This window comes from Oryza sativa, chromosome 2 (assembly GCF_034140825.1).
Source record: "Oryza sativa Japonica Group chromosome 2, ASM3414082v1".
Classification (NCBI taxonomy): domain Eukaryota; kingdom Viridiplantae; phylum Streptophyta; class Magnoliopsida; order Poales; family Poaceae; genus Oryza; species Oryza sativa.
Genome location: NC_089036.1, coordinates 29,564,045 through 29,590,146, shown reverse-complemented (window position 1 = coordinate 29,590,146; position 26,102 = coordinate 29,564,045). Strand labels below are relative to the sequence as shown.

At 41.7% G+C, this 26,102-nt stretch overlaps 5 protein-coding genes and 1 non-coding gene across 15 annotated transcripts; 4 read left to right on the top strand and 2 right to left on the bottom strand.

The window, feature by feature from the left end:
• Positions 1 to 1,173: 1,173 nt before the first annotated feature.
• On the top strand, positions 1,174 to 3,637 carry LOC4330458 (probable pinoresinol-lariciresinol reductase 3). 3 transcript variants are annotated; one of them, XM_026022839.2, is made up of 5 exons: positions 1,174 to 1,401; positions 1,526 to 1,660; positions 2,317 to 2,377; positions 2,495 to 2,698; positions 3,230 to 3,637. In XM_026022839.2, the coding sequence occupies exons 1-5, from the start codon at positions 1,219 to 1,221 to the stop codon at positions 3,388 to 3,390; spliced, it is 744 nt and encodes a 247-aa protein (XP_025878624.1). In that variant the 5' UTR covers positions 1,174 to 1,218; the 3' UTR covers positions 3,391 to 3,637. The 3 variants fall into 3 exon arrangements, with proteins under 3 accessions (XP_025878624.1, XP_015625134.1, XP_025878623.1); XM_015769648.3 differs by having other exon boundaries at positions 2,140 to 2,377; XM_026022838.2 differs by having other exon boundaries at positions 2,140 to 2,698.
• A 232-nt stretch (positions 3,638 to 3,869) lies between these two features.
• On the top strand, positions 3,870 to 10,013 carry LOC107275933 (replication factor C subunit 5-like). Of its 4 annotated transcripts, none has more exons than XM_015769642.3 (12): positions 4,607 to 4,735; positions 5,733 to 7,045; positions 7,274 to 7,384; positions 7,469 to 7,501; positions 7,946 to 8,114; positions 8,201 to 8,382; positions 8,463 to 8,599; positions 8,707 to 8,802; positions 8,993 to 9,062; positions 9,181 to 9,255; positions 9,338 to 9,383; positions 9,738 to 10,013. In XM_015769642.3, the coding sequence occupies exons 2-12, from the start codon at positions 5,846 to 5,848 to the stop codon at positions 9,803 to 9,805; spliced, it is 2,187 nt and encodes a 728-aa protein (XP_015625128.1). In that variant the 5' UTR covers positions 4,607 to 4,735; positions 5,733 to 5,845; the 3' UTR covers positions 9,806 to 10,013. The 4 variants fall into 4 exon arrangements, with proteins under 4 accessions (XP_015625129.1, XP_015625127.1, XP_015625128.1 ...); XM_015769644.3 differs by lacking the exon at positions 4,607 to 4,735 and having other exon boundaries at positions 5,116 to 5,987; positions 6,082 to 7,045; XM_015769643.3 differs by having other exon boundaries at positions 3,870 to 7,045; positions 9,184 to 9,255.
• A 1,890-nt stretch (positions 10,014 to 11,903) lies between these two features.
• LOC4330457 (soluble inorganic pyrophosphatase-like) lies at positions 11,904 to 16,783 on the top strand. 2 transcript variants are annotated; one of them, NM_001401928.1, is made up of 9 exons: positions 11,904 to 12,048; positions 14,208 to 14,339; positions 14,479 to 14,507; positions 14,964 to 15,029; positions 15,377 to 15,484; positions 15,566 to 15,631; positions 15,982 to 16,102; positions 16,210 to 16,291; positions 16,396 to 16,783. In NM_001401928.1, the coding sequence occupies exons 2-9, from the start codon at positions 14,210 to 14,212 to the stop codon at positions 16,436 to 16,438; spliced, it is 645 nt and encodes a 214-aa protein (NP_001388857.1). In that variant the 5' UTR covers positions 11,904 to 12,048; positions 14,208 to 14,209; the 3' UTR covers positions 16,439 to 16,783. The 2 variants fall into 2 exon arrangements, with proteins under 2 accessions (NP_001388857.1, XP_066163147.1); XM_066307050.1 differs by having other exon boundaries at positions 11,944 to 12,345; positions 16,396 to 16,712.
• A 626-nt stretch (positions 16,784 to 17,409) lies between these two features.
• Positions 17,410 to 20,361, bottom strand: LOC9269231 (ornithine carbamoyltransferase, chloroplastic). Of its 2 annotated transcripts, none has more exons than XM_015769646.3 (5): positions 20,079 to 20,361; positions 18,966 to 19,300; positions 18,330 to 18,461; positions 17,970 to 18,242; positions 17,410 to 17,817 (listed from the first exon to the last, which is right to left on the bottom strand). In XM_015769646.3, the coding sequence occupies exons 1-5, from the start codon at positions 20,257 to 20,259 to the stop codon at positions 17,635 to 17,637; spliced, it is 1,104 nt and encodes a 367-aa protein (XP_015625132.1). In that variant the 5' UTR covers positions 20,260 to 20,361; the 3' UTR covers positions 17,410 to 17,634. The 2 variants fall into 2 exon arrangements, with proteins under 2 accessions (XP_015625132.1, XP_015625133.1); XM_015769647.3 differs by having other exon boundaries at positions 20,088 to 20,361.
• A 1,706-nt stretch (positions 20,362 to 22,067) lies between these two features.
• LOC4330454 (uncharacterized) lies at positions 22,068 to 26,028 on the top strand. Of its 3 annotated transcripts, none has more exons than XM_066307851.1 (4): positions 22,068 to 22,146; positions 22,851 to 23,701; positions 24,739 to 25,167; positions 25,553 to 26,028. In XM_066307851.1, the coding sequence occupies exons 2-4, from the start codon at positions 22,921 to 22,923 to the stop codon at positions 25,711 to 25,713; spliced, it is 1,371 nt and encodes a 456-aa protein (XP_066163948.1). In that variant the 5' UTR covers positions 22,068 to 22,146; positions 22,851 to 22,920; the 3' UTR covers positions 25,714 to 26,028. The 3 variants fall into 3 exon arrangements, with proteins under 3 accessions (XP_066163948.1, XP_015625131.1, XP_066163949.1); XM_015769645.3 differs by having other exon boundaries at positions 22,125 to 22,346; XM_066307852.1 differs by lacking the exon at positions 22,068 to 22,146 and adding an exon at positions 22,292 to 22,487.
• TRNAS-GCU (transfer RNA serine (anticodon GCU)) lies at positions 24,362 to 24,449 on the bottom strand. Its single transcript has one exon. It is a non-coding gene; the product is annotated as a tRNA-Ser (tRNA).
• Positions 26,029 to 26,102: the final 74 nt, after the last annotated feature.

Sequence of the window (26,102 nt, the reverse complement as noted above, 5' to 3'; positions counted from 1 at the left end):
TTTGGTCCGCTACTTAGCTCTAGTTTATATCGGGGTCCCAAATATCAAGACACATTTCAAAGATAAAAGTACCTTTAGAGGTCAAGATTTTCCTTTGTTTTTTATGTCGGGGAGTAATTCTTACCATGGGTAATCTAACTAAGTGAAAATGAAAAGATTGTAAGACTTTTGTTTTTGTCACGAGGATGAAACCATCCATCATTTGTTCGTCCAATGTCGTTTATCTCTTTTTGGTATGGTCTGCAATTTATATGGTTTCTAGTAATTTATAACCAACTTGCAATGTTACTTAGTATATGCTTAGAGTTGGCTTTCATGTGTACATATATGAGAAATCTGCTTTTGATAGGTGCAACAACTCTTTGTTAGTCCATTTGGCTAAGCAGAAATGGAGTTATTTTTTAATGATAAGGTGGTATATTCTCCTTTGCATGTTATTACTTTAGTTATATACCCTTTACAAACTGGGATTATATGATACTATTGTTGTGCTATCACGACAGTTAGACTAGATGGCATGAGAGTTTTTTTACCGGATGAGCATAGCGGCGGTCTGGTCTGCGTTTGATAGGCCATAGCCAATAATCTTCATGTTTCTTTCAAACCTTCTGTACTTAGATGAGGTTTTAGTAGTCTCTTTTTTTTGGGTTGCGTGCATTTTATGCTGAAGCTGGGGTAGACACAATTAATTAACTTCCATTATCTAAAATCCAAAGGTAAAAATTACTACCATGTTGTAAATGCTGGGAATCAATCAACGGGTACAAAAGATGTATGGTGATTATGGGTTGGTTTGATTTGTGGCCTAAATAGGCCTTACCAAATTTTGTCAATACCAAATTTTGGTAAGTTTTGGCATGACTAATTTTGGTAAGGCAGAGTTGTGTTTGGATTGAGGGCAAAATAACCTAAGTTCACTATTGAAATGGCCTATTTTCTTAGACATGCCAAATTTTGGCTTCAAAATAAATAGACACTAAACACTATTGAAATTGTCAAATATTAGTAAGCCTAATTTAGGCCTCAAACCATACCAACCATATATATTTGTATATGTGCGAACTTTGCAGCGAGCCGTTCGATCCAAATCAACGGTCCAACATTACTTGCCAGTTAGCCACACGCCCACACCCTCCTACTTATTGGCATCATTTTTCCTCTTTTTTTTTTCTTAATCTATCCGAACGCTCTAGATCTTATCAAGTGGCGTCGGCGGCGATGTGCGAGGAGGCGACGCGGAGCAGGGTGCTGGTGGTCGGCGCCACCGGGCGGCTCGGGGGATGCCTCGTGCGCGCCAGCCTCGCCGCCGGCCACCCCACCTTCGCGCTCGTCCGCCCCCACCACCTCGCTGTCCCCGACTCCGCCCCACTCACGTCGCTCGCCGGCGCCACGGTCGTGAAGGTAACAACCAGCGCGGCATTCCGCGAGCCCCCCAGGCCCCCACCCTTCCACCTGCCGATAGATGGGGAATCTCTTCGATCGACGTCGGTTTTCCAATGCCTGAACTTGTGGAGTTGTGGTTTAGGGATCGCTCGAAGATTACCCGAGCCTGCTGGAAGCGGTGCGGCAGGTGGATGTCGTCATCTGCGCCGTGCCCACGAAGCAAGCGCTCGAGCAGAAGCTTCTGATTCGGGCTATTAAGGATGCTGGGTGCGTGAAGGTGAGCTCACAACTCATGGTTGCTCGGATAAACGGATTGTTTTGATATCGGAATATGTCGCATTGTCACATGATGTTGGCTGTTTATTCTCGAGAACAGTTGATTAGAAGTTTAGGAAAAATGCACTAGTAAAAATGACAAAACTAAGGAATGGAGGGTGAAACGAAATGTGACACTGATATCGACAAAGTTTTAATTCCGTTCCATCTTATTGAAAAATAATGGAGGGAAAAAAAATCCAAAACGTAGGTGGCACTGCAGTGTAGACAACTAACAACTGAAATACGCTTAGAAAAATGCCTATCCTTTGGTAGGCTTGTTAGTTTTGACATTATCATGTCCAGTTCTACTCATGTTAGTAGTTTGTTGGACAACCTCCAGAGCGTAAGTCTTATTACTTGATTCTGCACTATGACCAATTGACCATTACTGCATTATGAAAATGTAAGCATCACTTTTAATTTTGCAATGAGTTGCAGAGATTTATTCCAGCGGAATATGGACTTGATCCCACAAAGGTTCAAATTTGTGGCATGGACCATGGCTTCTATGAGAAGAAAATTGAAATACGCCATTTAATAGAGAGCGAATGCATTCCTCACACCTACATCTGCTGCAACTTCTTGATGCGTTATTTGCTTCCGTCACTTGTTCAGCCAGGACTCGATGCTCCTCCAAGAGATGAAGTTAAGATATTTGGTGATGGAAACACTAGAGGTCTTTGCATATTACTTCTCAGCTTCTCACCAGTCTGTTGTTTGGTTCCTGAAAAGAAAAAGAGAGGTTCTTTCACATTTTGTATTTTTAACCTCAACGGAGAACTATTCTTTGCAGGAGTTTTTGTTGAAGAGACTGATGTTGCTAAATTCACGATCTGCACCATAGATGATCCCAGGACATTAAACAATACGCTGTATCTGAGACCCTCGGGAAATGTCTACTCAATGAACAAATTGGTTGACCTCTGGGAGAAAAAAATAAATAAATTCCTGAACAAGATATATATCACAGAAGAACAACTCCTGAAAAACATTGAAGGTAAGTGATAAGTGCTTCCAAACTGAAGGTTTCCATAACCCGTTAATTGTGTAAAACTGTAAATAACTTTGGAGTCACATTGTTTCACTTGTTTTTGCAAAAGTCCTGCTGTTAGGGTTATTTCCTTCATTATCAAGTCTTTTACCTTTTTGCGTTTGGTTGCAGTATAAGAAATAATCTAATCCAAGTTTCTGAAAGTAGTTTCTGTTGCAGTTTCATGATCAAACCTTTGCAGTTTTGTTTTGAATTTATCCGATTAGTTTTTGTAAACTTCACCAAAAGAGTTGCAAACATTCACTTATGCTTGACCAAAAGTAGATGTACACTGCTTCGTTCCTAAGTCCTTCCTAAACAGAATGGAACTGACCAAATTGGAAGAAATTTTGAAACCTTTCTATTTGTTGGTTGCAAATTAACTTTGAAATCTGCTAGATAGCAATGGGGCTGATTCATGTTTGGGTTACTTTTGTATTGCTATTCTTCTATAGTTCATATCTTTCATTCTAATTTATCCTATTTTAATATTTGCAGATGCACCATTGCCCTTGAAGATGGATTTGATATTTATATATTCAACATTTATTAAGGGTGACCAAACATATTTTGAAATTGACTCGAGAAAGGAAGGAACTCAATTGTATCCTCATGTAAATTATACCACAGTGGATGGTTATTTAGATAAATTGGTTTAGAATATTAAATATTTGTTTTTTCCTGTACTAGTACCATTCCTACCTCTATTAGTTATATTACCTTTCATCTCTAGCCTACCTCAACTTGCTAGGGACTTAAGGTTATTATTCTTGTATCTTGCCCATAAACAATACCCTTCTGTTAAATGGTATTTTGAAAGAATTGCAAAATGACAATCAAGTCTTAGTTTGTATGTTCAATTAATCTCATTCAATAATATGATCTTTTTTGGTTGTTCCCTGCCAATTATTTGGCTCTAAGATTTTGTGTAGATTTCTCTAACTATCAAAACTAATACAAAATTAAACTTCATGGACATTAGATAACTTACTTTAATAAATTCTCTAGGCATGAATATTTGATAAATGGTCAACTAATTATTGAAGGCTAATGGCCTAATTGGAATACTGAACATGTCTCTTCCAAGAGCGCATGCTGTTTTTTTTTCTCTTTTTGCAATCACCAAGGTCAATATGCTTATTCAGTTAGGACTTTAGTGCAACTGACATACTCCCTCTGCCCCACTCATTAAGACGTGGTCAAACTTGACACAATCTTCAAAACTAATCTTTGACTTTAAATTTCTCATATACTACAATGTTTGTAGCAACAAAATTATAATCACATAAAAGTAAATTTAAATCACAATCCAATGATATTATTTTCATCAAATGAAATTTAATTTATAATAAAATATTTATTGGTCAAATATTTAAATAGTTAAATATTAAAATGCGTGCGTGCCTTATTGAGTGGGACGGAGGGAGTACTAACCAGTGGACAAAATTCTAGTTTCAAGATCGACTCAACAATCTGCTGATAATATGGCAAAATTTGATCATGTGCATGACATGGTCTTTTAGTAATGAACCTCAGAACTTATTCATACTCCTTCAGAAAATACGTTATGTATGGTGGATGTTTGTGAAGATCTAGCAGATGTTGCATACTGTGCTTATTGACATCAGTAAGATTGACAGGATGAGAAAATGTCGATGAAGGATCAATACGTAAGGCATAAATGCAAGATCATACAGCTACAGGTTCTATTCTACATATGTCCTCCTTTTAGGGATATATTTAGCTTCCTTGGAATAGATGACAATTTTTATAGTGAGCAGCCTAGGGAGTGGAGAAGAATGGATGGTTCCTCTCTTCTTCTTTGGTTTCTTCTCTCCTTGGTGGAGTGAAGGAAGAAGACAAAAATGCCAACACAGAAAAATAAAATTGAAATATGTGTTTCTTGTCTTTGTCCTCTTATTTGTCTCTTTATAGTTCTTGCTTTTGTCCTCCCTTTGGCCCTCCAACTGTGGATGTTGGAAGAACACTATACTGCTCTTTCAGGTAATAACTTTTCCTGATTCATCCTTGATCTGTCTATTTATTTGATTCAAAATTTGCATCACCCATTTCCTTACCCTGTAAACTGCAACACCTTAAGAATGAGATATTGGCAAAACTCAGTCAGATATTTGATTCTAAATCCATTATTTTCTCTACAGTTTAAGTCTGTAGAAGCATGGTAGAGCGCAAATCCAGGATTGGAAATTAGATGGTTATCTACTTTGAGTCAGAAAATTGATTCTATAGATTCATTATTTCTTATGCGGTTTAAATCTCTAGAACTAAGTTAGGGTACTATACAGGGTTGGAAACTCTACGGTTATCTAATTAGAACCTATAAACACTTGGTAAATTCCATTTTCAAATGATCAAATCCTACCACTTTCATTTTATGGAGTGTGATTTGTTTAGTAATGCATCTCTGGAACTGTAGTTCCCCTGTATAGGAGTTAGCTAGTTAGGTATTTTGCTTCAATATACAAAGTTTAGGGTTTTCAGCTAGTTCATACTGAGACCACATTGATCTGTTGCTTTATACATTTTCTCCCAGCCAGATTTTCACCAGAACACTATTTGTAAGATCATATAAGCAAATTGACCCACAGCAATCCAGTAACGTAATACTGAAGAATGCCATGTAGGAATGAAGGAAGAGTGAAATCCGTGCAACACTGCATTTTGATTTAACTGTGATCTGTGAGTCTGAATAAAGTGAACGTAAGTTCATATAAAGTTATGAACTCATTTTGTATTTTGCATGTTCAGAAAGTTCCCTTTTATATAGCAATCTAAATCGTTCTCTGTTTGTTAATTTACAAGCTCTGTTGCCAAGTGAAATTATCGAAGTGAATTACTTAATCCTTGTATTAGTTGCATTATATTCATTTAAGTTTTTAAGTTACATCATAATGAATCTTGATTTGTTTTATTACTTAATTAATTTTTGAAAATTGCATATTCTTTTTTACTTTATTCTATTGATATTCCAAAATTGCAGTTTGCAAAGCCACAGAAGCTTTGAAGTTCGAGAGATAGTTCTTTGCTCTGTTGATATTACAAGATTATAGTTTTCTAAGCCACATAAGCATTTAACTGTTTGAGGGATTGAGAATGTTAGCTGCAGAGAGAAGCTCAGGACACAATCGACATTCTCGTAATGATTCTTCCACAAAGCACAAGAGTGGCTATGAACCTTCGGACACAGAAACTGAGTGGCACGAAAGCCCTTGGAATGATGCAGTGTTGCCATCAGGTAGGAATACCCAAATTGGTGCTAGAAGGCAAAACTTGTCTCCTAACCATACAAGAGAGTATCCTAATGAGAAAACTTCAAACTTGAGAAACAGCCGTACTCCTCCAAGGTTCACGGAACAAGTGCACCAAAATTCTTCACACAGTGGTGGGAAGAATGAATTACGCAAGAAGAGCAACCGAACACCTCCCAGATTTCGGCCTTCAATGGAAAGCTTTAGTCGGTCATCTATCAAGGAAAAATTTTCCCAGAACCGGTCAATTTCCACGCCAAAGCTACGGCCTCATGAGAAGGAGCATCCTCCTAGAGCTCCTGCATTCCTTGGCACTAATCTTATCTCCAAACAGGGGGAAATGGATTCAGCTGACAATATCAAAGAGGATTCACATGCAGAAAATTGTTCCCAAGAGATCAATGAGTTGATTGCGAATGGCAAGTGGCCTAATTCCAGATATAATGAGTATGCATGTACGAGTACAGAGTCCATACCTACAGGTGACATCTTCTCTCGTGACTGTAGGGCTCCAATTCAGAGAACACCAACAAAGCATAACAATGACAAGTCCTTGACCTCAGAAACTGCCCGTGCTGAGAATTATGGTACTGAAGCAAATAGCAATAATTTAGCCCAAACACCAAAATCTATTTCAGCCCAGACAGGCCTTTCACGAACAATTAGGAATTCCAACTATGGTACTAGTCGGCACACTCAAATAAATAGTGGCGCCACTTTGAGTAGCCAGTTTAATAGTGGCAGATATAGTGGGGACAGTGGAAAGTTCAGTGATTTCACTGGGAAATTAGTTGGAGGAGTCATGAAATTCACCTCCAACATGCAAAAGGCGCAAAATGATTCTTGGCTTCCATGTGTCACTGGAAAGACATGCCGAAAACCAAAATCACCGAACAGCAAAACAACCGACGAATCTGAATCGAGTTTCATTCAGAAGGCTCTTGTTGTGGAAAATATTAGGCTTTTCTGGGCTGATAAATATCGTCCAAGAACTCTTGGTGGATTTACTTGTCACAGGGAGCAAATTGAACAGCTTAAACAGTTGGTAACCTCTTTCAGGCACTTAACTACATAATTTTATAGATCTGTAATCCTTGTTATCTTTTATTGGACGAACTGTCCATTCTACCTCCTGACTAGATTAGTCCTGGGAATTGCTAATAAGCATGGATCTACTTAGCAGTTGCATGGTCATACTTTTATACATGTTGTCATCCCCGTTGCTCAAAGTTAGTGATTTAGTCTTCTAAATTTTAGCGTTTTGTTGCACCAGGTCTCCACTGAGTTTTGCCCGCATATCATTTTCAAAGGACCTCCAGGATCAGGAAAGAGTTCATTGTGCAGAGCCGTAGTTACTGAGATCTTTGGTGACTCCTCTCTAAATGTACAAACTTAAAGACTGAAAAAAGGAAAAACTTTGTCATTGTATACTCATAGCTTGCGTTAAGTATTTGTTGTTTTTTCACAGGTTTCTCACTACTTGAAGAGCTGCAGTGGCCAGGTTAGTGCTGCCATCGAAGTGTATAATTTAAATTAGGAAGTATAAGTTAGTTTCCCATAGTTTGGTTTCTAGATTAGTGAATAGTGCCAGCTAATTTTAGTAAAAATACAGATGAAGTGCTGTGTTGATGTTTGTGGTCTGTATCTAACTTGTCTATGTGGCGGGGTTACTTATTTGTATCTACGTACATCTCAACAACTTTGGGGCTGAGTAAAAACCGAAATTCAATATTGCTCTAGAATTTTAACATGTGCATATGACATATCATGTGACCTGCTGCATTACTTTCTACTTAATTTACAACATAACATGGTGCCCTTTGCTGACTGGGACTTTTTTTTGTGTCACATGATCATTCATATTTGAAAAAAAGAATCCACCACACAGAAAAAAAAATCATTTTTAGGAGTTAAAATGAGCAAAGGGTTTCCCTGATTTTGGCAGGGTTCTACATCTATGCCCGTTCTTGTCCCTTTGTCATCTAGTGATCACCATATGGAGCTTAATTTGAGGTATTATTCGAAGAATGCTGGATATGTTTTGATGGATTTGGCAAATGAAATTACAAATAAGAAGAAAACCACCGATCCATCTGTGAGAAAGAAATTCAAAGGTATATCCATCCTCTGAAACATTGTTATTTGAAATCCATTTCATTTGATGCCTTCCTATCATGATTGTTTTATCTGTTGATTGCAGTAATTGTTCTCTATGATGTTGACAAAGTTAGTGAGAGTAATCAACGTTTGATAAAATGGATGATTGATTCATCCTCTGACACACACAAGATATTAATGACTTGCCAGGACGAGTCCCATATTCTCGATTCAATGAAGAGCCGTTGCAAGCTTATTTGCATTGGTGTACCCAATACACGCGAGGTGAGGTTTCTTGCTCACAGCATCGTGCTTCACTCCATTATTTGGATAACATCACCGACTAACATAGAAAAGATTATCAGATTGTGGATATTCTTACTTACATATCAAAGAAAGAAAGTTTTGATCTTCCTTCAAGTTTTGCTGCTACCATCGCAAGTCAATCTAGGCAAAACATGAGGGAGGCAATATTGGCCTTGGAGGCATGCAAAGCCAACAAGTATGGTTGCCATATTTGTCTATTCTGAATAGTATTAATTCCTTTTTATTTATATCACTATATTCCCATTATCTATTTTCTGTTTTTGCTTCCCTTCCGTTTACCAGTTACCCCTTCATTGATGGACAAGCTATACCATTAGGATGGGAGAATGTTCTGCAGGAAATTGCTGCAGAAATATTGGATGACCCTTCTCCTAAAAGGTTAGACATTTGGAGCCAAGAACAGTCATTGAATGTTTAGCTACCGATACTTTTATACTGTATCAACTTTTATCAGTCACCGAGTGCATGAGTTTCGTTGTTAACTGACATTCGATACAGAAAGGTGGGATTGAACTGTGATCACATATTTGCAATTCTTTTTATGTAATGCATGAAAAACACCATGTAGGTTATTTTTGGTGAGAGGCAAGCTTCAGAAACTCTTGGTTGAATTTGTACCTCCTAAACTAATACTCCAGGTAATCATTGCAAAACAAACGGCAGTTTCCTTTTCTGGAATTGTATATTTAACTTCAAGCATGCTATCATCTTTTCACATGTAACCATGCAAATGACATTTATCTTGATCATTCTCAGAAGCTTGCAGAGCTATTTCTGAAGGGAATCCAATCTAGTATAAAGAGGGAGGTTTATTATTGGCATGCCTACTATGTGAGTTTTGCTCTGCTGTGTTTCTGTTTTCATGCATTAATAGTATGGTCTATGATAATCATGTATTGGCATTGAATTCCAGGATAAGAGATTGCCCGTTGGCGCAAGTGCACTGTTGAAACTGGAAGGTAATTTGCCAGCTTTTATGTATTCCAGTATTAACCTTGTCTGAGTACCATCTATGTTAGTGTATGTTTTTCTGGTGATCCTGCTTCTGGCATTATTCTCCAACAAAAATCGTAGTTCCAGTTTCTAGAGTAGTATTATATTCAAGTCCAGTTGAAAGACCGTTTTCTTCTTGAAGTGCAGTGTCTTCTGAACCACTCTTGACTATCATGTTCAATCTTTGAAAATTGTTTCTTCTTTAGGGCAAAAAAGTTAAAAAATCGCATTCAATCATTATACTTTTGCAAGTGCCACTTGCACTATGGATTACCCAAAAACAGCACCTAAAACATAACATTTTTTCTTTTGTCGTGCAGAATTTGTTGCCAAGTTCATGAGCATCCACAGGAAGACCTTGCCAGTCAGATCAACACGACCAGTCTAGTATTCTTGTGAAGGTGTAATACAAAAGAGAGCATGTCTTCGGTGTGTGTCAGTTTTTGTAGAAATGAAGTTTCTTGCGAGTATGATCGTGTTTACATTTTGGAAGTGTGGGATCCGGAGCAAAGCAAATCTAAACCAAATTATGGACTTATGCTACGTATGGTACAGTCGACGAACCGAACCATGCATAGCTGGCTTCGAAATGTAACGTACGGGAAGAAATAAGTGTACGTACCTTTTGTGTTTGACCAGAAAAAATGCCCAACGTTTCTTTTTATGGTACAACCGCTATTAGAAACTGAGCAATCAAACGAGAGATGCCGGACCGCAAGAGATGCTTGCCCCTGCGTCCCCCCGCCACCATTGTGTGACCAGCTCATTGCCGCTCTGGTAGCCACCCTCCGTCCCTCCCCAATCCCCATCTGCTGCAAGAAGACGCTGTCTGCCGGCCCGTCCCATCCCCAGCGCCCACCCTCCGTCCCACCTGTGCGCCGGAGCTTGCACGCCGTTGTCATCACCGGAGCTCGCTCTGGAGTTACGAGGCCCCGCTCACCTGCCGGGTCCCCTGCGACGGCTGGGGCGGGTGAGGTTTTCCACCCGGTGGCCGATGCGGGGGCGGGGGGAAAATGCGGGGAACAGGGAGAGCGGGGGAGGGGGCGTTCCCGTCCCTACGACGGCTGAGGCGGGTGAGGTTTTCCACCCGGTGGCCAATGCGGGGGGGGGGGGGGGGGTGCGGGGAACAGGGGGAGGGGGCGTTCCTGTCCAACCCAGCCCCGCTCCGTCCCACTGTTATCCCTTATCTTGGATTTGCATGATCATGATATCGTTTTGAACACATTAAATATTTTGAATCTCTCAAATAAAAATGCCCCTTATCTTGGATTTGCATGATCATGATATCGTTTTGAACACATTGAATATTTTGAATCTCTCAAATAAAAACTCAAGCGACAGTTTTACTATAGTCATAAAGTGGAGGACAATTACTGTAGCACTGGAAAGTGGGGACTTTATGAGTCCATTAAAAAAAAGTAAGATAACACTCCCTGAAAGAGAAAACAGTGCATTAACTCCTAGAATTTGCAGACTTCTACCTGCAACATTCTAATGGATCGGCACTTTAAAATTAGAAAAGAAAAATGACATAAAAAGAAACTTATGACCTTTCACGCTACTAGAAATTACAATAAACAGGAAAACATTAGTGGTGAAATCCTGATGCTCATAAATATTACACATACAAATGAGATTTCAATATGTTTTCCCTAAGGTCTAATATGTGCACTGGTTTTCGTTTCGTGTATTTTTTTAAATAAAAAGAGTAAATTTCACGTTAAGCCACATTTTATTACTGATGTTTCACTTTGCATCACCTTTTAATTAATGTTTTCACTTTGGGACGAGTAATTTTACATTTGTTTCATTTTGGACCACCACAACTTTCTTCTCAAGCATATGAACAACCTCGAATATGCTACCTTCTATTCGTCAATAAACCTTTTTGTTGTATGTAGACCGTTTCTTTGATATATGACAAATTGGATGTAAATAGATAAAAATAGTAAGTGATACATTGGTAAATTACCCCGTTTAAAATGAAAACATTGGTTGGAGGGTGACTCAAAGCGAAACACCGGCAATAAAAGATACTAGTCTAAAGCGAAAACTTACTTAAAAAAATTTACAAAAAACCATTTATAAAGAAAAAACAACAACAACAAAAAAAAAAAGAAATCACGCGTACACGATATATACGTGTGGACTACACGATACAGTACTGGTACTAGTGCGATGCGACGCAGTGACCGACGTGCCCCGTGCCACTGTACAGCATGGTCCACAGTGGACGAGGTCTACCCTACGTCGTGAACTCGTGATCCCGATTCCCAGTATATGCCCTTCTCTTCCTCTCGTGGTCGTGGGAAAGAATCTGGTTCGCCTCGCCTCGCCTGGCCCCACCCCCACCCATCTCTCTCTGCTTCCACTAAAGCGTTATCCCACACGTGGATCCATCCCCACCGTCCGATCCCCGATCCGACGGCCCCCGACGCGGCGGCGCCTGGCCCCAGGACGCCTACTCGGGCTTTACCCATCTCCCCTCCTCGCATCGCCAAAAAGGCCCTCGCCGAGATACCAATCGAGACTAGACAGGACAGGCGGACGCGAGCGTCGTCCTCTTCGTTTCGCTTCTCCTCCTCCTCCTCCGCCTCCGCTCTCGCGAGATCTCCTGATCGACTCGCTCCGGTGAGGGTTCTCTCCCTCGCCTCGCCTCCGGTAGAGTAGGATCGGTTGCTGCGTGTGCGCGTGGTGCGGTTTGGTTGGGTTGTCTGTGTGGCGGCGTCGTCTCGTGCGTGTTTGTGAGTTTGTGTGTGTGTGATGAGTGGAGTGAGCGCGTGAAACTCGCCGTGTGTTCTTCCGCTGCTTTGGTTCAGATTTTTCTTTTTGGGTTGCTCGTTTCTGTGATGAGTTGTGCAGTGCGGTTGTTGTTGGAGCCATTCTCCTCCTCCGCCGCAGCGAGATCTTCTCATCGGCTCGCTGCTGGTGAGGGTTCTTCTTCCACGGTTTGCTGCGTAGTGTGTGTGGTTGCTTGGGGTTGTTCGTGGCGGCTCGTGGTGTTTGGTTTCTCGGAAACGATCGGTGCGGCTGCTGTGTGTACTGTATGTGGCAGTGCCAGAGCGAGCGGGTTTTTCGCCAACTCGGCGTGTTGTGTTCTTCCGCTGCTTTTTGTGCGGATTTTCGTTTTTTTTTTTGGGTATTTTTTGTGTGTGTTTCGTTCTCTGATGAGTCGTGGTGCAGTCTCGGGAGTCATTCTACTTTGGATTTTTTTTCAACACCTTTTCATGTGCTTCATCTGATGGCGGCTATGCAGTTCGTGATAATATTCTTTTTGTTGGTTTCGCTTTCCTTTTCAACGCAGGATATTTCCCCCAATTTTTCCGCCTTTTCCTTCGTCTTCGCTACATTTCGGTGTTCTTGGAACTAAATGCTACTTCTACTAGTACTACGTCTAAACTTGCTGATGTTTTTTTTTTGCGAATTTTAGTTTGTTGTCTGTGTCTATTTCGATCTGTTTTGCGGTGGAGATCAGTTCTCGTTTCGTGGTGTTTTCAGTGGAGATTATTTCTCGTTTCGTGGTGTTCTTTTTCCTCCTTTTGGGGCAAGTTTTCTTCTCCTGATGAGTTTTCCAAACATGTAGCGGCATTCTTTCGTTTTCAGAGCTTTACTCCCCATCTGCTCGTTGTTGTGATAGTTTCCTTTCTAAGATCTGCTTCTGCTTGCCAGCAGCTACCATCTGCTCGTTGTTGTGATTGTTTCCTCTCTAAGATATGCTTCTGCTTGCCAGCAGCTGTTCTTTGTCGCACCTGCAGTTGCGGATGATTCCTTTTATTTACAAAAAATCTGATGCATGGTTTGTCCAGGACTAGGTTCATCACCTTGTCTCCATCTGGAGTCACTTAGGACATGATGTCACATTTTCAAGTTCTTGTTATTAAATTCGTACTAGCAGCTAGCTCGATCAATATATTAGTACGATCCTTCTGACAGCTGCTCGTAACTTGCATAGATTAGTAGTCTAACCGCTATTCTTGCCTGTTGCTTAGATTAGCCTCACTTGCAGTTGTTTAGTGAACCTTTTCTTAGTGTTGTTTCGAAGTTACTTTGAAGGGCACTTTCGAATCGCCTTTTGTATATGTGGCGTTGAAGTTACTTAGAAGGGGAACTTCTCTGCATCCTAAGTTCGCAGCATTTACCAGATGATGTGTAGATTTTGGATATGTACCCTTTTTGTAACTGTTTTCAACTTCTTTGTAAACTATTTTGTCTTGCAAGAAAAACCAAAACCTCTAGGTTTACTTGGTCCTTGAGATCATGCATATTGCAAGCGACGTTATTACTGGATAAGTGCATACTTTGTCTGCTAGAATGTGCTGTTAGAGGGTACAGTATATGCAGTAGTTTATTTGAAAAGTTAGTAGTTAACTGTATGCAGTACTTTATCTTAATGTAGTGTGTTGTATGGGTTTGGGAACAATATATTTTACATGTAATGTGAGGCAAAATGTTACATAGTTAGCTTGTTCACTAGCGCTATCGTCAATATCTTTGTAGCACCTATGTTTTGTTACTATCATTCTTATGATGGGGTCGATCCTTGAAAGTCAAGCCTCAGTGTGAAACTTATCTTCACATAAAAAGGTGGTTCAATCATTCAACTTATTGTTAGATCTAATAAGTGATGGACAATATTGACAACTTACCCAGTAGTTTTTAGAACCTGGTTTGGGTATAACTTTTTAACTTCTTTTTTAACCTGTTTTTACAGAGTATCTTGTTTGCTTGCCATATCCTTGATTTAGATAATACATTTTGGCTTTTCAATGACATATTTATAATTTATATAGCCATGGCTGGAGAAGCTGATGGAAAAGCCCCACTGGGATCAAGATACCCCCCTGCTGCTCTCAACGAGCGCATCCTTTCTTCCATGTCTCAAAAACATGTTGCTGCTCATCCATGGCACGATCTGGAGATAGGTACCTTGCAATGTTTCACTCAGAATATATTTTTTTCTGTTCAGTCTTTTCCTTGCTTATGCTTGAATTATTCTGTGCTCTGAATGATTTCTTGTTCCAAATTTGTCTTATTGGATGCCTATTGTCCTCTTAAATGCAGGTCCAGGAGCTCCAGCAGTTTTCAACTGTGTAAGTTTACCTTTACTACTAAATCTCTAAATATGATTTGTGTCATTTTATGGGTTGAATGTCAATCTGGCTCTTTACCTTCATAGTTGGAATCTCTCATGGTGTCATAGGAACCGAACTGTCTGAACTGACCGCCTGGTCCTTAGGCTTTTGGAATCATCAACCTAAACTTCACTTTATATAGTACTATGTATATTGTATTGTTGTGGGGTCAAATGCTTGCTCCTATTGAAACATGCTGGGACAATGTTGACTGTTGAGTAATGACCGTGTGTTTCCTATTTCTGGTGCACATTTGCTTAAACATGTATCAAGCTGCTGCACTCGATTATATCCACAAATCAATTGTTACTCAATGATCGTGCAGACCACTTTCTTGTAGTATGCCTGGTCTTTAGCTGGATTGTGGGGTATTGCTAAGTTCTATGCTATGAAACTGCATGATTTTTTTGTCAGGTGGTTGAAATTCCTAGAGGCAGCAAGGTTAAGTATGAGTTGGATAAGGCAACTGGTCTAATTAAGGTAAAGCTCATACTAATTTTACTCAAGCAAATGCATATATTTCTTACATGTACCAGCTACATGTTAATCTTTGGTCTTTATGAGCACTGAGCATATTCTCCCAATTTGAAATAAGCACTGAATCCATATCTTGTCTCAAAATGTAAGAGGAGATCAAATGGCACTATCAATTAGCACTTCATGGTACAAAAATCATGCTTCTTCTGATCAGAACTTTAAAATGGCAAACATTATGACTGCCATTAACAGTAGGATGGTTAGTGACAGGGATAATGCGAGGGGCTGCAATAAACGACTTATTTTCAACATTGACAAAAGAGAACTTGAAAATTTTACCTGTGTTTCAGGTTGATCGTGTTCTTTACTCATCTGTTGTTTACCCACACAACTATGGTTTCATTCCACGCACACTTTGTGAGGACGGTGACCCCATGGACGTCCTCGTCCTGATGCAGGTAACTGATGGATGTGTGTGTGTTTTTTAAAAGAAAATATACAAACCTTCTCTAACATTGCTTCTTTTTCTCTCCTGATAGGAACAAGTTGTCCCTGGATGTTTCCTGCGAGCTCGTGCTATTGGGCTCATGCCTATGATTGATCAGGTTAAATCCCATCATGTCCTTGCTTTTTTTTTAGAGAGGGGAAATTCCTCCATCCTTGGTTACATGGAAGTTGCTTTTGTTAGATAAGGTTTCCATGCTTTATTGCTTGGTGCATGAAATTTCTCTAAGCCAACAAATGAAACAAAAACAACAGTACCCTTGATCCATCATCCATGTGATTTTACTCTCTGGACAAAAGAAAGAAAAACAGTAGTATGAGTTGATTGATAGATGAGATTTCACCTAGACTAGTCAGTAGCCCAACACAAGAAAGAAATAATGGTATTCTGTACCAAGTGATTATGATCTAATGGCTTGAGTTCTTACACATGATCATTTGATGCAAACAGGGTGAGAAAGATGACAAGATCATAGCTGTTTGTGCTGATGACCCTGAATACCGCCACTTCAGGGACATCAAGGAAATCCCCCCTCACCGCCTTCAAGAGATCCGCCGCTTCTTTGAAGACTGTATATTCTTATTCTATATCCATGTCTTCCTTTTTCCAAATGTTATAATGTAGATAGTTGACTGCAGATACTAGAACTGTATAATTAAACTTCTGTGGTGTTGACAGACAAGAAGAATGAGAACAAAGAAGTTGCTGTCAATGAGTTTCTCCCAGCAGAAGATGCCATCAACGCAATCAAGTACTCAATGTGAGTTTTGCTTGTTAATTCTTCAGCAAAACCTGATGTTCATTCTTTATCCTGTCGTCTTCACAATCAATCCACTGACTAAACTATCAATTGTTACACCACAGGGACCTCTACGGCGCCTACATCATTGAGAGCTTGAGGAAGTGATCTCCAGCTGATCAACTGCAGAGGCTACATGATTCACTGAACAGTTTCTCATCAATAGTACGACATATGTTAACATACATGGTCTAAAACCAGTACTTCGGGGATATATACCTTCTACTATTCATGTTAAGACAAGAAGCAGCACCTTTTCTTTCCATGTATGCCATGTCAGATACTCGGGTCCCAAGCACCTGACCCCTTTGCTGAACTCTCTGCTGCCCAAACCGACAGTTTGCTGAACGGTTACCTAATAGAAATCAACCATTTACATAAAGGCTCATTGGAATCCTTTTTGACAAATCGTGTGATTCTGCCTGTGTAAGCATGATTTACTGCATTCTGATTCTGCCTTGTGTTTTCTGAGAAGCTTTGCACCTGCTGTTTTGGAGCGCCATGCGGCGTTACCTTGCCTGATAGTATGACGCTAGTCTGTTTGACTGACATGCGTAATTTGTTGCAAAGCCTCAAATATGTTGGGTTGCGAGTGCGACTCGAGGAACTCGTACCGCAGCCTTGGAGATGTCAAAGATTATGGTGGTCACGAGTAACGACTCGTATCACAGCCCCATGGAGACGTCAAATATGGTGGGTTGGTCGTCTTCTCAGGACTCGTATCGCAGCCATGGAGACGTGGACTCGGCTCGTTTAGGCTGTGTACTTCGTGCGCACGTTACTCAAACAGTTACGGTGCATCGTTTTTTTTAAAAAAATTATATGAAATTATTTTTAAAAAAATCATATTAATTTATTTTTTAAGTTAAAAATAATTATTAATTAATTAGTTATTCGCTAATAGCTCATCTTGTTTTGAGTATATTCTCAATTTTCTCCTTTCTTCTCCTCTCAAACATGGAAGATTATATAACTTCAATCGGTTTGGAAAATGTGACTAGAGTAAGGCAAGAGAGAGGTAAAGACTGATAAGAACAAGTCAAATCTGAACAAGATCTAAAATTAACACAGTTTGGAAATGGATTATAAAGGTGCGCCATTTATTCAGGATTTACCGACCTGGTACAGTACAAGCAGCTACCACGAAAAGTACAAAATAGTATTATCAGACAATCCAAAGCATCTGAACATAGTGAACTTCTCCAAAATCTCTACCCTCCTGCCCCCAGGGAGAAACTGCGAAAACCGAAATGATATCGCCATTCAGATATCAATATTCATTTAACTGGTACACGACTGTAGGTCTAAGCACCAAGGACGTGAAGCATGATAGCATTCTGGGCGTGCATTCTGTTCTCAGCCTGGGGGAATACGATTGAGTTGGGAGCTTCAATGGCGCCGTCTGTTACCTCTATCCCTCTCTCTGCAGGCAAACAATGCATAAGGAAGGCATTTGGCCCAGCCATCTCCATCATAGCTTCATCCACCTGCAGGAACAAAGAAACAAAGTATTGAGAATAAAGTATTAGCCAGATCCCATATGCAGATAATAGTGGAGAGGACTACTGAGATATTATGTGTAAAATGAGTTTGTGCAGACAGAACATCGGAACAAGAGCATAAAAGGAGGTATTCTAACCGTGAATCCTTGGAACACTTTTTTTCTATATTCAGCTTCCTCCTTTTGGCCCATGCTGGCCCAGACATCTGTATACACAACATCTGCTCCCTTAACTGCTTCCATAGGGTCATCTGTTATTTCAATCTTACTACCAGCACTCCTGGCTATCTCCACAGTCTTTGCATCTGGCTCGAAGCCCTTAGGACAGGCACATACAAAATGTAAAGGAAATAAAGCAGCCAATCGAAGCCATGAGTGGACAATATTGTTCCCGTCTCCAACATAGACAACCTTCATAACAATAAAAGTTGAAAATTAGTCATAATATACTAAAGCAAGATTACATGGTGGTTCCTTAGGGTGCAATAAATGATCTACCTTAGTGTTTTCAATACGACCAATGTGTTCGAGCATAGTAAGTGCATCAGCCATTATCTGGCATGGATGGTTGTAGTCCGTAAGGCCATTTATGACAGGTACAGCTGCATACTTTGCCAAGTCCAAAATGTCCTGCAAGATCATATAAGTTGTTAGGAAGATATGAGAATGCTTGGTGGAATCACCTTCAGTTGAATTCTACGAGCAATGCATGGGTGCAGAATGGGAATAACATAGAAAGGTGAAGTATGTCTGTAGTTAAGCATACAAAGCAAGCAAAATATTGTGAAAGTTGAGTAAATGATCAATTTTGAAGATAAGATACATTTATGTATAGAAAAGACATCAATCCAAATATTTCTATGTTGGCACTTAGATGATTATAGAACTACACTTTGTCAAAGTTCATACTTTATTGAAGCTTTATTTCTCTAATTTTAATGATTTTCCGAATTCCCAGTATACAACTAACTGTGCCCAAGCACCAAAGAAGTTCCTATATTTTTATCTTAACTCTGATCACTAAGCAGTATGGAGCATGCAGATTTTATGTGTAGGGTAAATTCTGTATCTGTGTACAAGTAGATTGTGCCGGTAAACAGATCAAACAGAAAAGCCAGGGCCTTATGATCATACTTGGTGAGCAAAAACCCTGGCCATAATGATGTCATTATATCCAGAAAGCACACGAGCAACATCACGGGTCTCTTCACGCTTGCCCATCTGGATATCATCAGGACCCAGGTAGATAGCATGGCCACCAAGCAAAAAGAATCCTGTCTCAAATGAAACACGGGTTCTCATTGACGGCTTGGCAAATATCATTGCCATTGATTTCCCTTTGAAAGGTTGGAAGCTCCTGTCTCCTGACTTTATCATTGCCTTGACCTCAATAGCCCGATTAAGGATCTTCATGATTGTATCCTTGTCGAAATCATCAATATGAAGAAAGTCCTTAGGAATCTGTTTGGCTGCATGATATGACAACATAATTAAGGAAGTGAACTGCACATGAATCAGTAATAAAAACATTATTGATGCCCAAAGGATTAAAATTGCATATCATAGATTGAGCGATCATGTTCTAAATAAAACAAAGTTAAATTGGTTGCACATGTGCATCTTCAGGGGGGAAAAGTAGTAGGACAAAACAGCTAACTACCAACCATGTAAACAATAATTGAAAAACAAAAATCTTAACAAATAATTGTTGTTAAAAGTTCATGAGAAACGGAATCCAATCAAGAAAAATATCACATTGATGAGAGGATCAAGGGGAAAGAAAACAGATTTTGCTTTGCATTGTCAAACAGGAAAATCTGTCCGATTCTTGCTTGATCACCCATATATCCAGTGTGATCTCTCGAGGACTCTCATCACAAAATCATTTCTCATCTGTAGCTACCATAGTTGCATCCACGTTTTGCACCACCCTCAACTATATTCCAAATCCCCCGGAGCAACCCAACGCCTGATGTCCAAAAGAAAGAGGACTAAAATATTCGCATTTAATTAATCAATCAATCTTCATAGCCACCCCCAACGGATCACAAAATTTGATTTCTTACTGAAAAAAATCGAATCGATTCAAGATTTAACAAGACCACATTCCTCACCAGAACCCTAGCTGTTCCTTTTTCTTTAAGACGAGAACCCTAGCTGTCAGTACCAAGTTGACTACACGCTAGTTCCCCAACGACTCAACGAGCAATCGACAACACTTCAATGCGGCGCGAGAAAAACACTAACCATCTTTACCAGCAGAGGACGACACGGCGGGGCTCGACACCGCTGCGGCGGCAACGACCCCGCGTCGCGCGGCGGGCGCGGCGGCGGCGACCGACACCCGCGCGGGGCGCGGCTGGGGCCGGGCCCCGGGCGCGGGGGGCGAGGAGAGGACGAGGCTGGCGCCGGAGATCGCCGCCGACATCGCGGTGAATCGGAGGGGAGCCGAGGCGGCGGCGGCGGAGGAGGAGGAGGTCGTCGTCGGGGAGCGAGGCGTGCGTGATGACTGGTGTCGAGTGGGCGTGGCGGCTGCTGCGGCGAAGCGGCGATGAGACTTTGCGATGGCGAGAGTTGGGCCGCAGCCGACGAGGCGGCTGGGCTTATTATTTTAGCCCATGGAGTCAAGGAGGAAACCGTTACTGACTATTGTTGGGCCTAGCCTAACTCGAGTCGGCCCATGTAACGGATGCAATTTGCAGGATTGGTCAAATCGTAAACAAATAAGGCTGTGTTCTTTCTAGGTGATTGTGATTTGTGAGTGAGTTTTGTTTCGTTTTCTACGCGCACACTTCCCGAACTACTAAACGGTGTGTTTTTTGCAAAAAAAATTCTATAGGAAAGTTATTTTAAAAAATCATATTAATCCATTTTTAAAGTTTAAAATACTTAATAGTCAATTAATCATGTGCTAATAGCTCATCTCGTTTTGCGTATCTTCCCAATCTCCTCTATCTCATCTCAAGGTTGTGTTTGCTAGAACACGTTCCCATCCGGAACAGTGAACACGGAAAATGGAGTGGTCCATTAGCGTGTGATTAATTAAGTATTTGCTATTTTTTTTCAAAAATAGATTAATTTAATTTTCTTAAGTAACTTTCATATATAAACTTTTTGTAAAAACACACCGTTTAGCAATTTGAAAAGCTTGCGCGCGGAATACAATAGAGAAGGGTTGGGAATCCTTGGGTCCGAACACACCCTAAGAGGTCAATCGAGGATGTAGAATCGCAAACCCACTTCTACTACAATCTGTGTACGGTACACAGAATTATGTAAAATTTACACCGGTCATCTCTCTTTCACAGAGTCAAAAGTCAATGCACCTCGATCCATGCATATGCATGGCTCATGACCTCATCAGTCAGTCATCACCATGGCAAGAAGACCATCGCAGATAAGCACTTCCTCCTCGGATTTCGTCATCCCAAGCAATTTACAAGCCTGCTCCGAATTCATGACAGAAACGATGCTGTAAATTCGAACCGCTCGTGTAATCCGTGTACGGTACACAGAAACATCTACTCCTATACTACTCGTAGTCCCTCTCTCTTTCACAGAGTCAGAGTCAAATTACACCTGAGTTGGCAAAGTCAATGCACCTCGGCTACGAGAACTTGTCGCACAAGGACACCGTAGCATAGCAGATCCTCGAATCGGGCTCGGCTCGCGTGATTGCGTCGTCGGTGGCGTCACTGCCACACCCACCCACCCGAGACGGACACCGCCGCGAACGGCCCAGATTTGTCCAGAGCGACTCGGAGTCTCGGATATTTCCCGCACGCGAAAAGAGCGGCCACCCACGCTGCACCCGCCGCGTGCCCAGCGCGCGTCACGTGGTCACACGCGGTGCGGTGCGGGGAGCCACCGAACCAACGAGCCCACCAACCCAGAGTAGTCCCAACCCAACGCACCGCCACCCAACCAAAACGCCTCGGCCTCGCGCCATCTTCCCGGCGTCCGACCGCGAGACCTGACTGACTCCGACCCGGGCCGCTTTTCCCCCCCGGTCTCCCGTACCCACTCGTTTCACCTCTTTCTTCCCTTCCAAGAATAGTGGAGTCCTCGCGCACCACGGCGCGGTGCCACCGCCGCCGCTGACAGCCCGGGCCCACCGGTCGGATCGTGCTGGGTACGCAAGGGATCGTGTCGGGGCTCTCGCTCTTTTATTTTTTTTCCTTGTTTCCTTTCGTGTGCTCCAGGCAGTAAATCGCAGGAAATAAATAAAAAATTGCCAGCTTGCTTTCTCTCTCTCTCTCTTTTTATTGAGGGTTCGCTTCCCCCTCGACCCTCGTCCTCGAGCTGTGCACGGCTGGTTCGTCTCGCGCCGCTTATTTATTTTTTTTGTTGTGTCCCGCACATAAAATTCGAAACGCGATAGGAGGAAGAGACGGCGGCGGCGGCGGGGGGCGCGACACGGCGGCTAGGGTTTCCTCGCAGCGACGCGACCCGCGCGAGGTGGAGGCGCCGCTCGCATCGCACGCGCGCGCGCGCGCCGCCGGGGGCAGGTGGCTGGTATGTTCCCGGACGAAATTATCTTTTATTTTTGTTCTGAGGGCCGTGCTGGTTCTGGAGAGAGGAGGGGTTTGATTCGAGCCGCCGCCGGCTGCGGCATCTCGCCTCCTGATCTGGAGGAGCTGCTGGTTCGTTCGGGAGGTTGGTTTGGGCGGATTAATTCTGCGAGGCGGATTTGGTTGTGTTTTTTTTGGTCAATTTTTTTTTGAGGGGAGTGTTCGATTCATGAGTCTTCGTTTGCGGATTCATGGTTGATTTTTTGGAGATTTAGGTGGAGAAATGTCGTGCGTTTCTCCTTTTATTTTTTCTATAAAAAAATTTGTAGGTGCTTTTGGGCATCTTACGCTGCATCTTTTTCGAAGGATAGGGTGCATACGTGTTCCGCTGGAGATGTTCCCGAATAATTTGGATCGGATTCCTAATCTCGGTGGCATGTTTTCCTTCCCAACTGGGATGAGAATTTGATTCATCCTGACATCCTTTGTTTTGTCAATTGCGATTCAGGGCGCCGCCGTTGATGCCAGGAAGTCGAAATCTCCGGTGATCTCCCTCTGATTCCGGCAGCCGCATCACCATGCCGACCATCACGCACTACGTGCTGGACCCGTTACTGGAGACCGGGTCAGCTACACAGTCCCAGAAGGCTGCTTCCAAGCCGCCTCCAGCTCCTCCCCTTCCTCAGGAGAAGGCCGCCGAGAAGCCGATACCTGTGCCGGTGGCTCCTGTCAGGAGAGCGCAGACTGCGTCGGCGACGCTGTACGCCACGCCTGAGAGCACATCACTGCCGGATTCGCCTTCGTCGTTCCCAGGAACCTGGTCACCGTACCTCATCAACCATAAAAGGAGGGGACCCTGCTTGGTGAAGACACTTTCCCAGGGGGATGTTGGTAGTGATGGTAGCCAGCAGCCCACGCTCTCTGTGACGCTGCCTCCTTTGCCGAAAAGAAGTCAATCCTTTGAAGCGCAGGAACCTGAGTTTGAGTTTCAGCAAGCAAGCAATGGTGTACTTGAAGGTGACAGTGGTGTGGTGGAGACCCTCGACTGGCAGAATGGAATGCTACAGAAGGGCAAGGGCACTGTTTCAGGCGAATATGGGCATGATCAGGCTGAGTTCGAGTTTCAGCATGGAAATCCTGATGCGACAGTGAGGCCTGTCAATGTTGGAAGGCCTGCCAATGGTGGAACACCAAGGAAAATCAACAATGATGCCTTCTTTGAGCTTCAGGATTCACTGAGCATGGCTAGTAACTCTGAGGCGGAGGATGCTGGTGGGCATGAGCGGTGGTGGAAGCCTAGTTCCCCTCTTGGGACATCTGTTGGCACACCTGGTGCAGAATTTTATGATGCATTCGAAGGTAACAATTCCTGTGTTCTAATGCTAAGTTTTGCTCCTTTTAATTTGTGTTTAGATCATCTTAGACTGTTGTGGTGATACAAAGATAACCAATTAATCAATGTAGTAGCATGCTTCGCATCATGTTTCAACTGGATTCTCTAGTAGAACTAGTACTGCTCCTGCTTACTTAGTACTATAGAGTACTTTATGGGTAAAAAGATTGCAGGTGGAGTGAAAAGAATTGTTAATGCAAACAAAGAACTCCGGAAGGGTTCATGAATCATTGTGATTTAATTCTAAGGGTACCAATAATGAATTACTAGTTTTGTTCCACAGTGTTGTGCTACTCAACATGTTTTTTTTTCATTAGTTTAGTATATGACCACCATGGACCTCTCAATATGCCTCCTGTCCTGTTGTTACAGCAGTTTAGGTGTTCCTTTTGGGGGTTTGAAAACAATTGCCTTCACAGCTTAGTTTGGTTAGTTAAGCATTTTTCATAGCTTTCAGGTGCAACTTAGTTATTAGAGCTTTCAAAACTTAATGACTTTCTGTTAATTTGTTATCTCTTTCATTTCGGGTCACAATTTTTTCTTTAAGCATTGAACCATGTGTGCTACGAGAAAATCTGGGGGTCAGAATTCCTTCCAATTTGAAAGTCCCAAACGATCTGAGGGGGCGGAAAGAGAGGGATTCGAACCCTCGGTACAAAAAAATTGTACAACGGATTAGCAATCCGCCGCTTTAGTCCACTCAGCCATCTCTCCCCGTTCCAAATCGAAGGTTTCCGTGATATGACAGAGGCAAGAAATAACGATTGCAAAAAATCCTTCATTTTTCTTTCAAAAGTTCAAAAAAATTATATTGTCTACTCATTGCGGTAACTAAGTGTGGGCTATGAGTTGATTCTTTTACTCCCATGATTATCTCAAAGATCATTTTCCATGTTGTTCTGGGAAAGAGATTATCTTCATTAACACTTTGGTTGCTTTTGTGTACTTAATGGCTGTGAAAATGCTTCTGTTTTATTCAAAGTGCACTTTGTTTCAATTGCAGAAATATCCAGTGATGGTGCAACTCGATCTTCACAATGCATGGATGATGACCTTCGTGAAATGAGGTTGAGTCTGTTGATGGAAATTGAGAGAAGGAAGCAAGCTGAGGAAGCACTTGAGAACTGGCAAAAGGAGTGGAAGAAGCTGAGTGATCACCTATCACTTATTGCCTTGACACTTCCACCTCCAAGTTTAGCTGAGGACACTGATGATTCAAGCATGGATCCTGGAGCTGAGTTGTGCCAACAAATAACTGTTTCACAACTTGTGGCTGCTGCTATTGCACGGGGATTTGCTCGTGCAGAAGTTGAGACAGATATGGAAACTAAGATTGCAGCAAAGAACTTCGAGATTGCAAGGCTATCCGATAGGGTCCAGTACTATGAAGCTGCAAACAGGGAGATGTCTCAAAGAAACCAAGAGGCTATCGGTACTCATCCTGAACTTAAACATTGATTTTTGCAATTAGTACATATGTTATGTGTATATTATTCGTCAATCACAATGCTTCTTTTTCTGACCTTAATCCCATACAATATTTAGAAGTTATAATGGTGAATAATGTATTATAGTGAGTAAATATCTTATGCTGATCTGCAGAACTTGAAAGGTCGAAATATTCCCTTTGGTGTGTAGAATCTCCTAGGTGTCAGGTTTCAATTGTCTAAATTCAGACTGATATGAAATGCATTGTTATAGTTATAATATTTTTACATCTTTTGCCATTAACTGCTTTGTATCAGAAACATTAGTTGGTAGTATATTGCAAATAATCATGTAATTGATGAGTGAATTCCTTTCCTAATGTCTTGCAGAGATGTCGAGGCAACAACGAAATATCCGAAAGAAGAGACAGAAGTGGTTCTGGGGCTCGGTTGGGCTTGCAGTTACCCTTGGCACAGCAGCCATTGCCTGGTCCTACCTACCTGCAGCGCAGCCCCAAGCCAGTCAAGACTCTAATACCAACAGCGATTAGAGCTAGATGAAGATGTATCTTCTCGACCCTTCAGAAATCCTAACAAGCTCTAACTATACAATCCTAGGGGAAAGAAAAGATTGTATAAGTTCTTTTGGTGATCGGCCGTGATCACTGCAATCTTCATTCGCCGCTTCCTCTGTAAATGTCGAATGGGCCATCTCCCTACAGGACTGGCTCCATTCCCTCACAGTAAATCCCTCTTTGCATAGTTGGTTGTGCAAAAATAATACGAGGAATGTGGATGGCTAGTAATCCATGGTCCATGCAAACTCACTCCACTGGAGTTGGTTTTGAAAATCGCAATTTTGATCTGATCATTGTGTTCGTGATCTTGAATTGTGATGGTTTTACCATTCTGTTTGTGTAGCGTTAATCTTGTCGGTTAT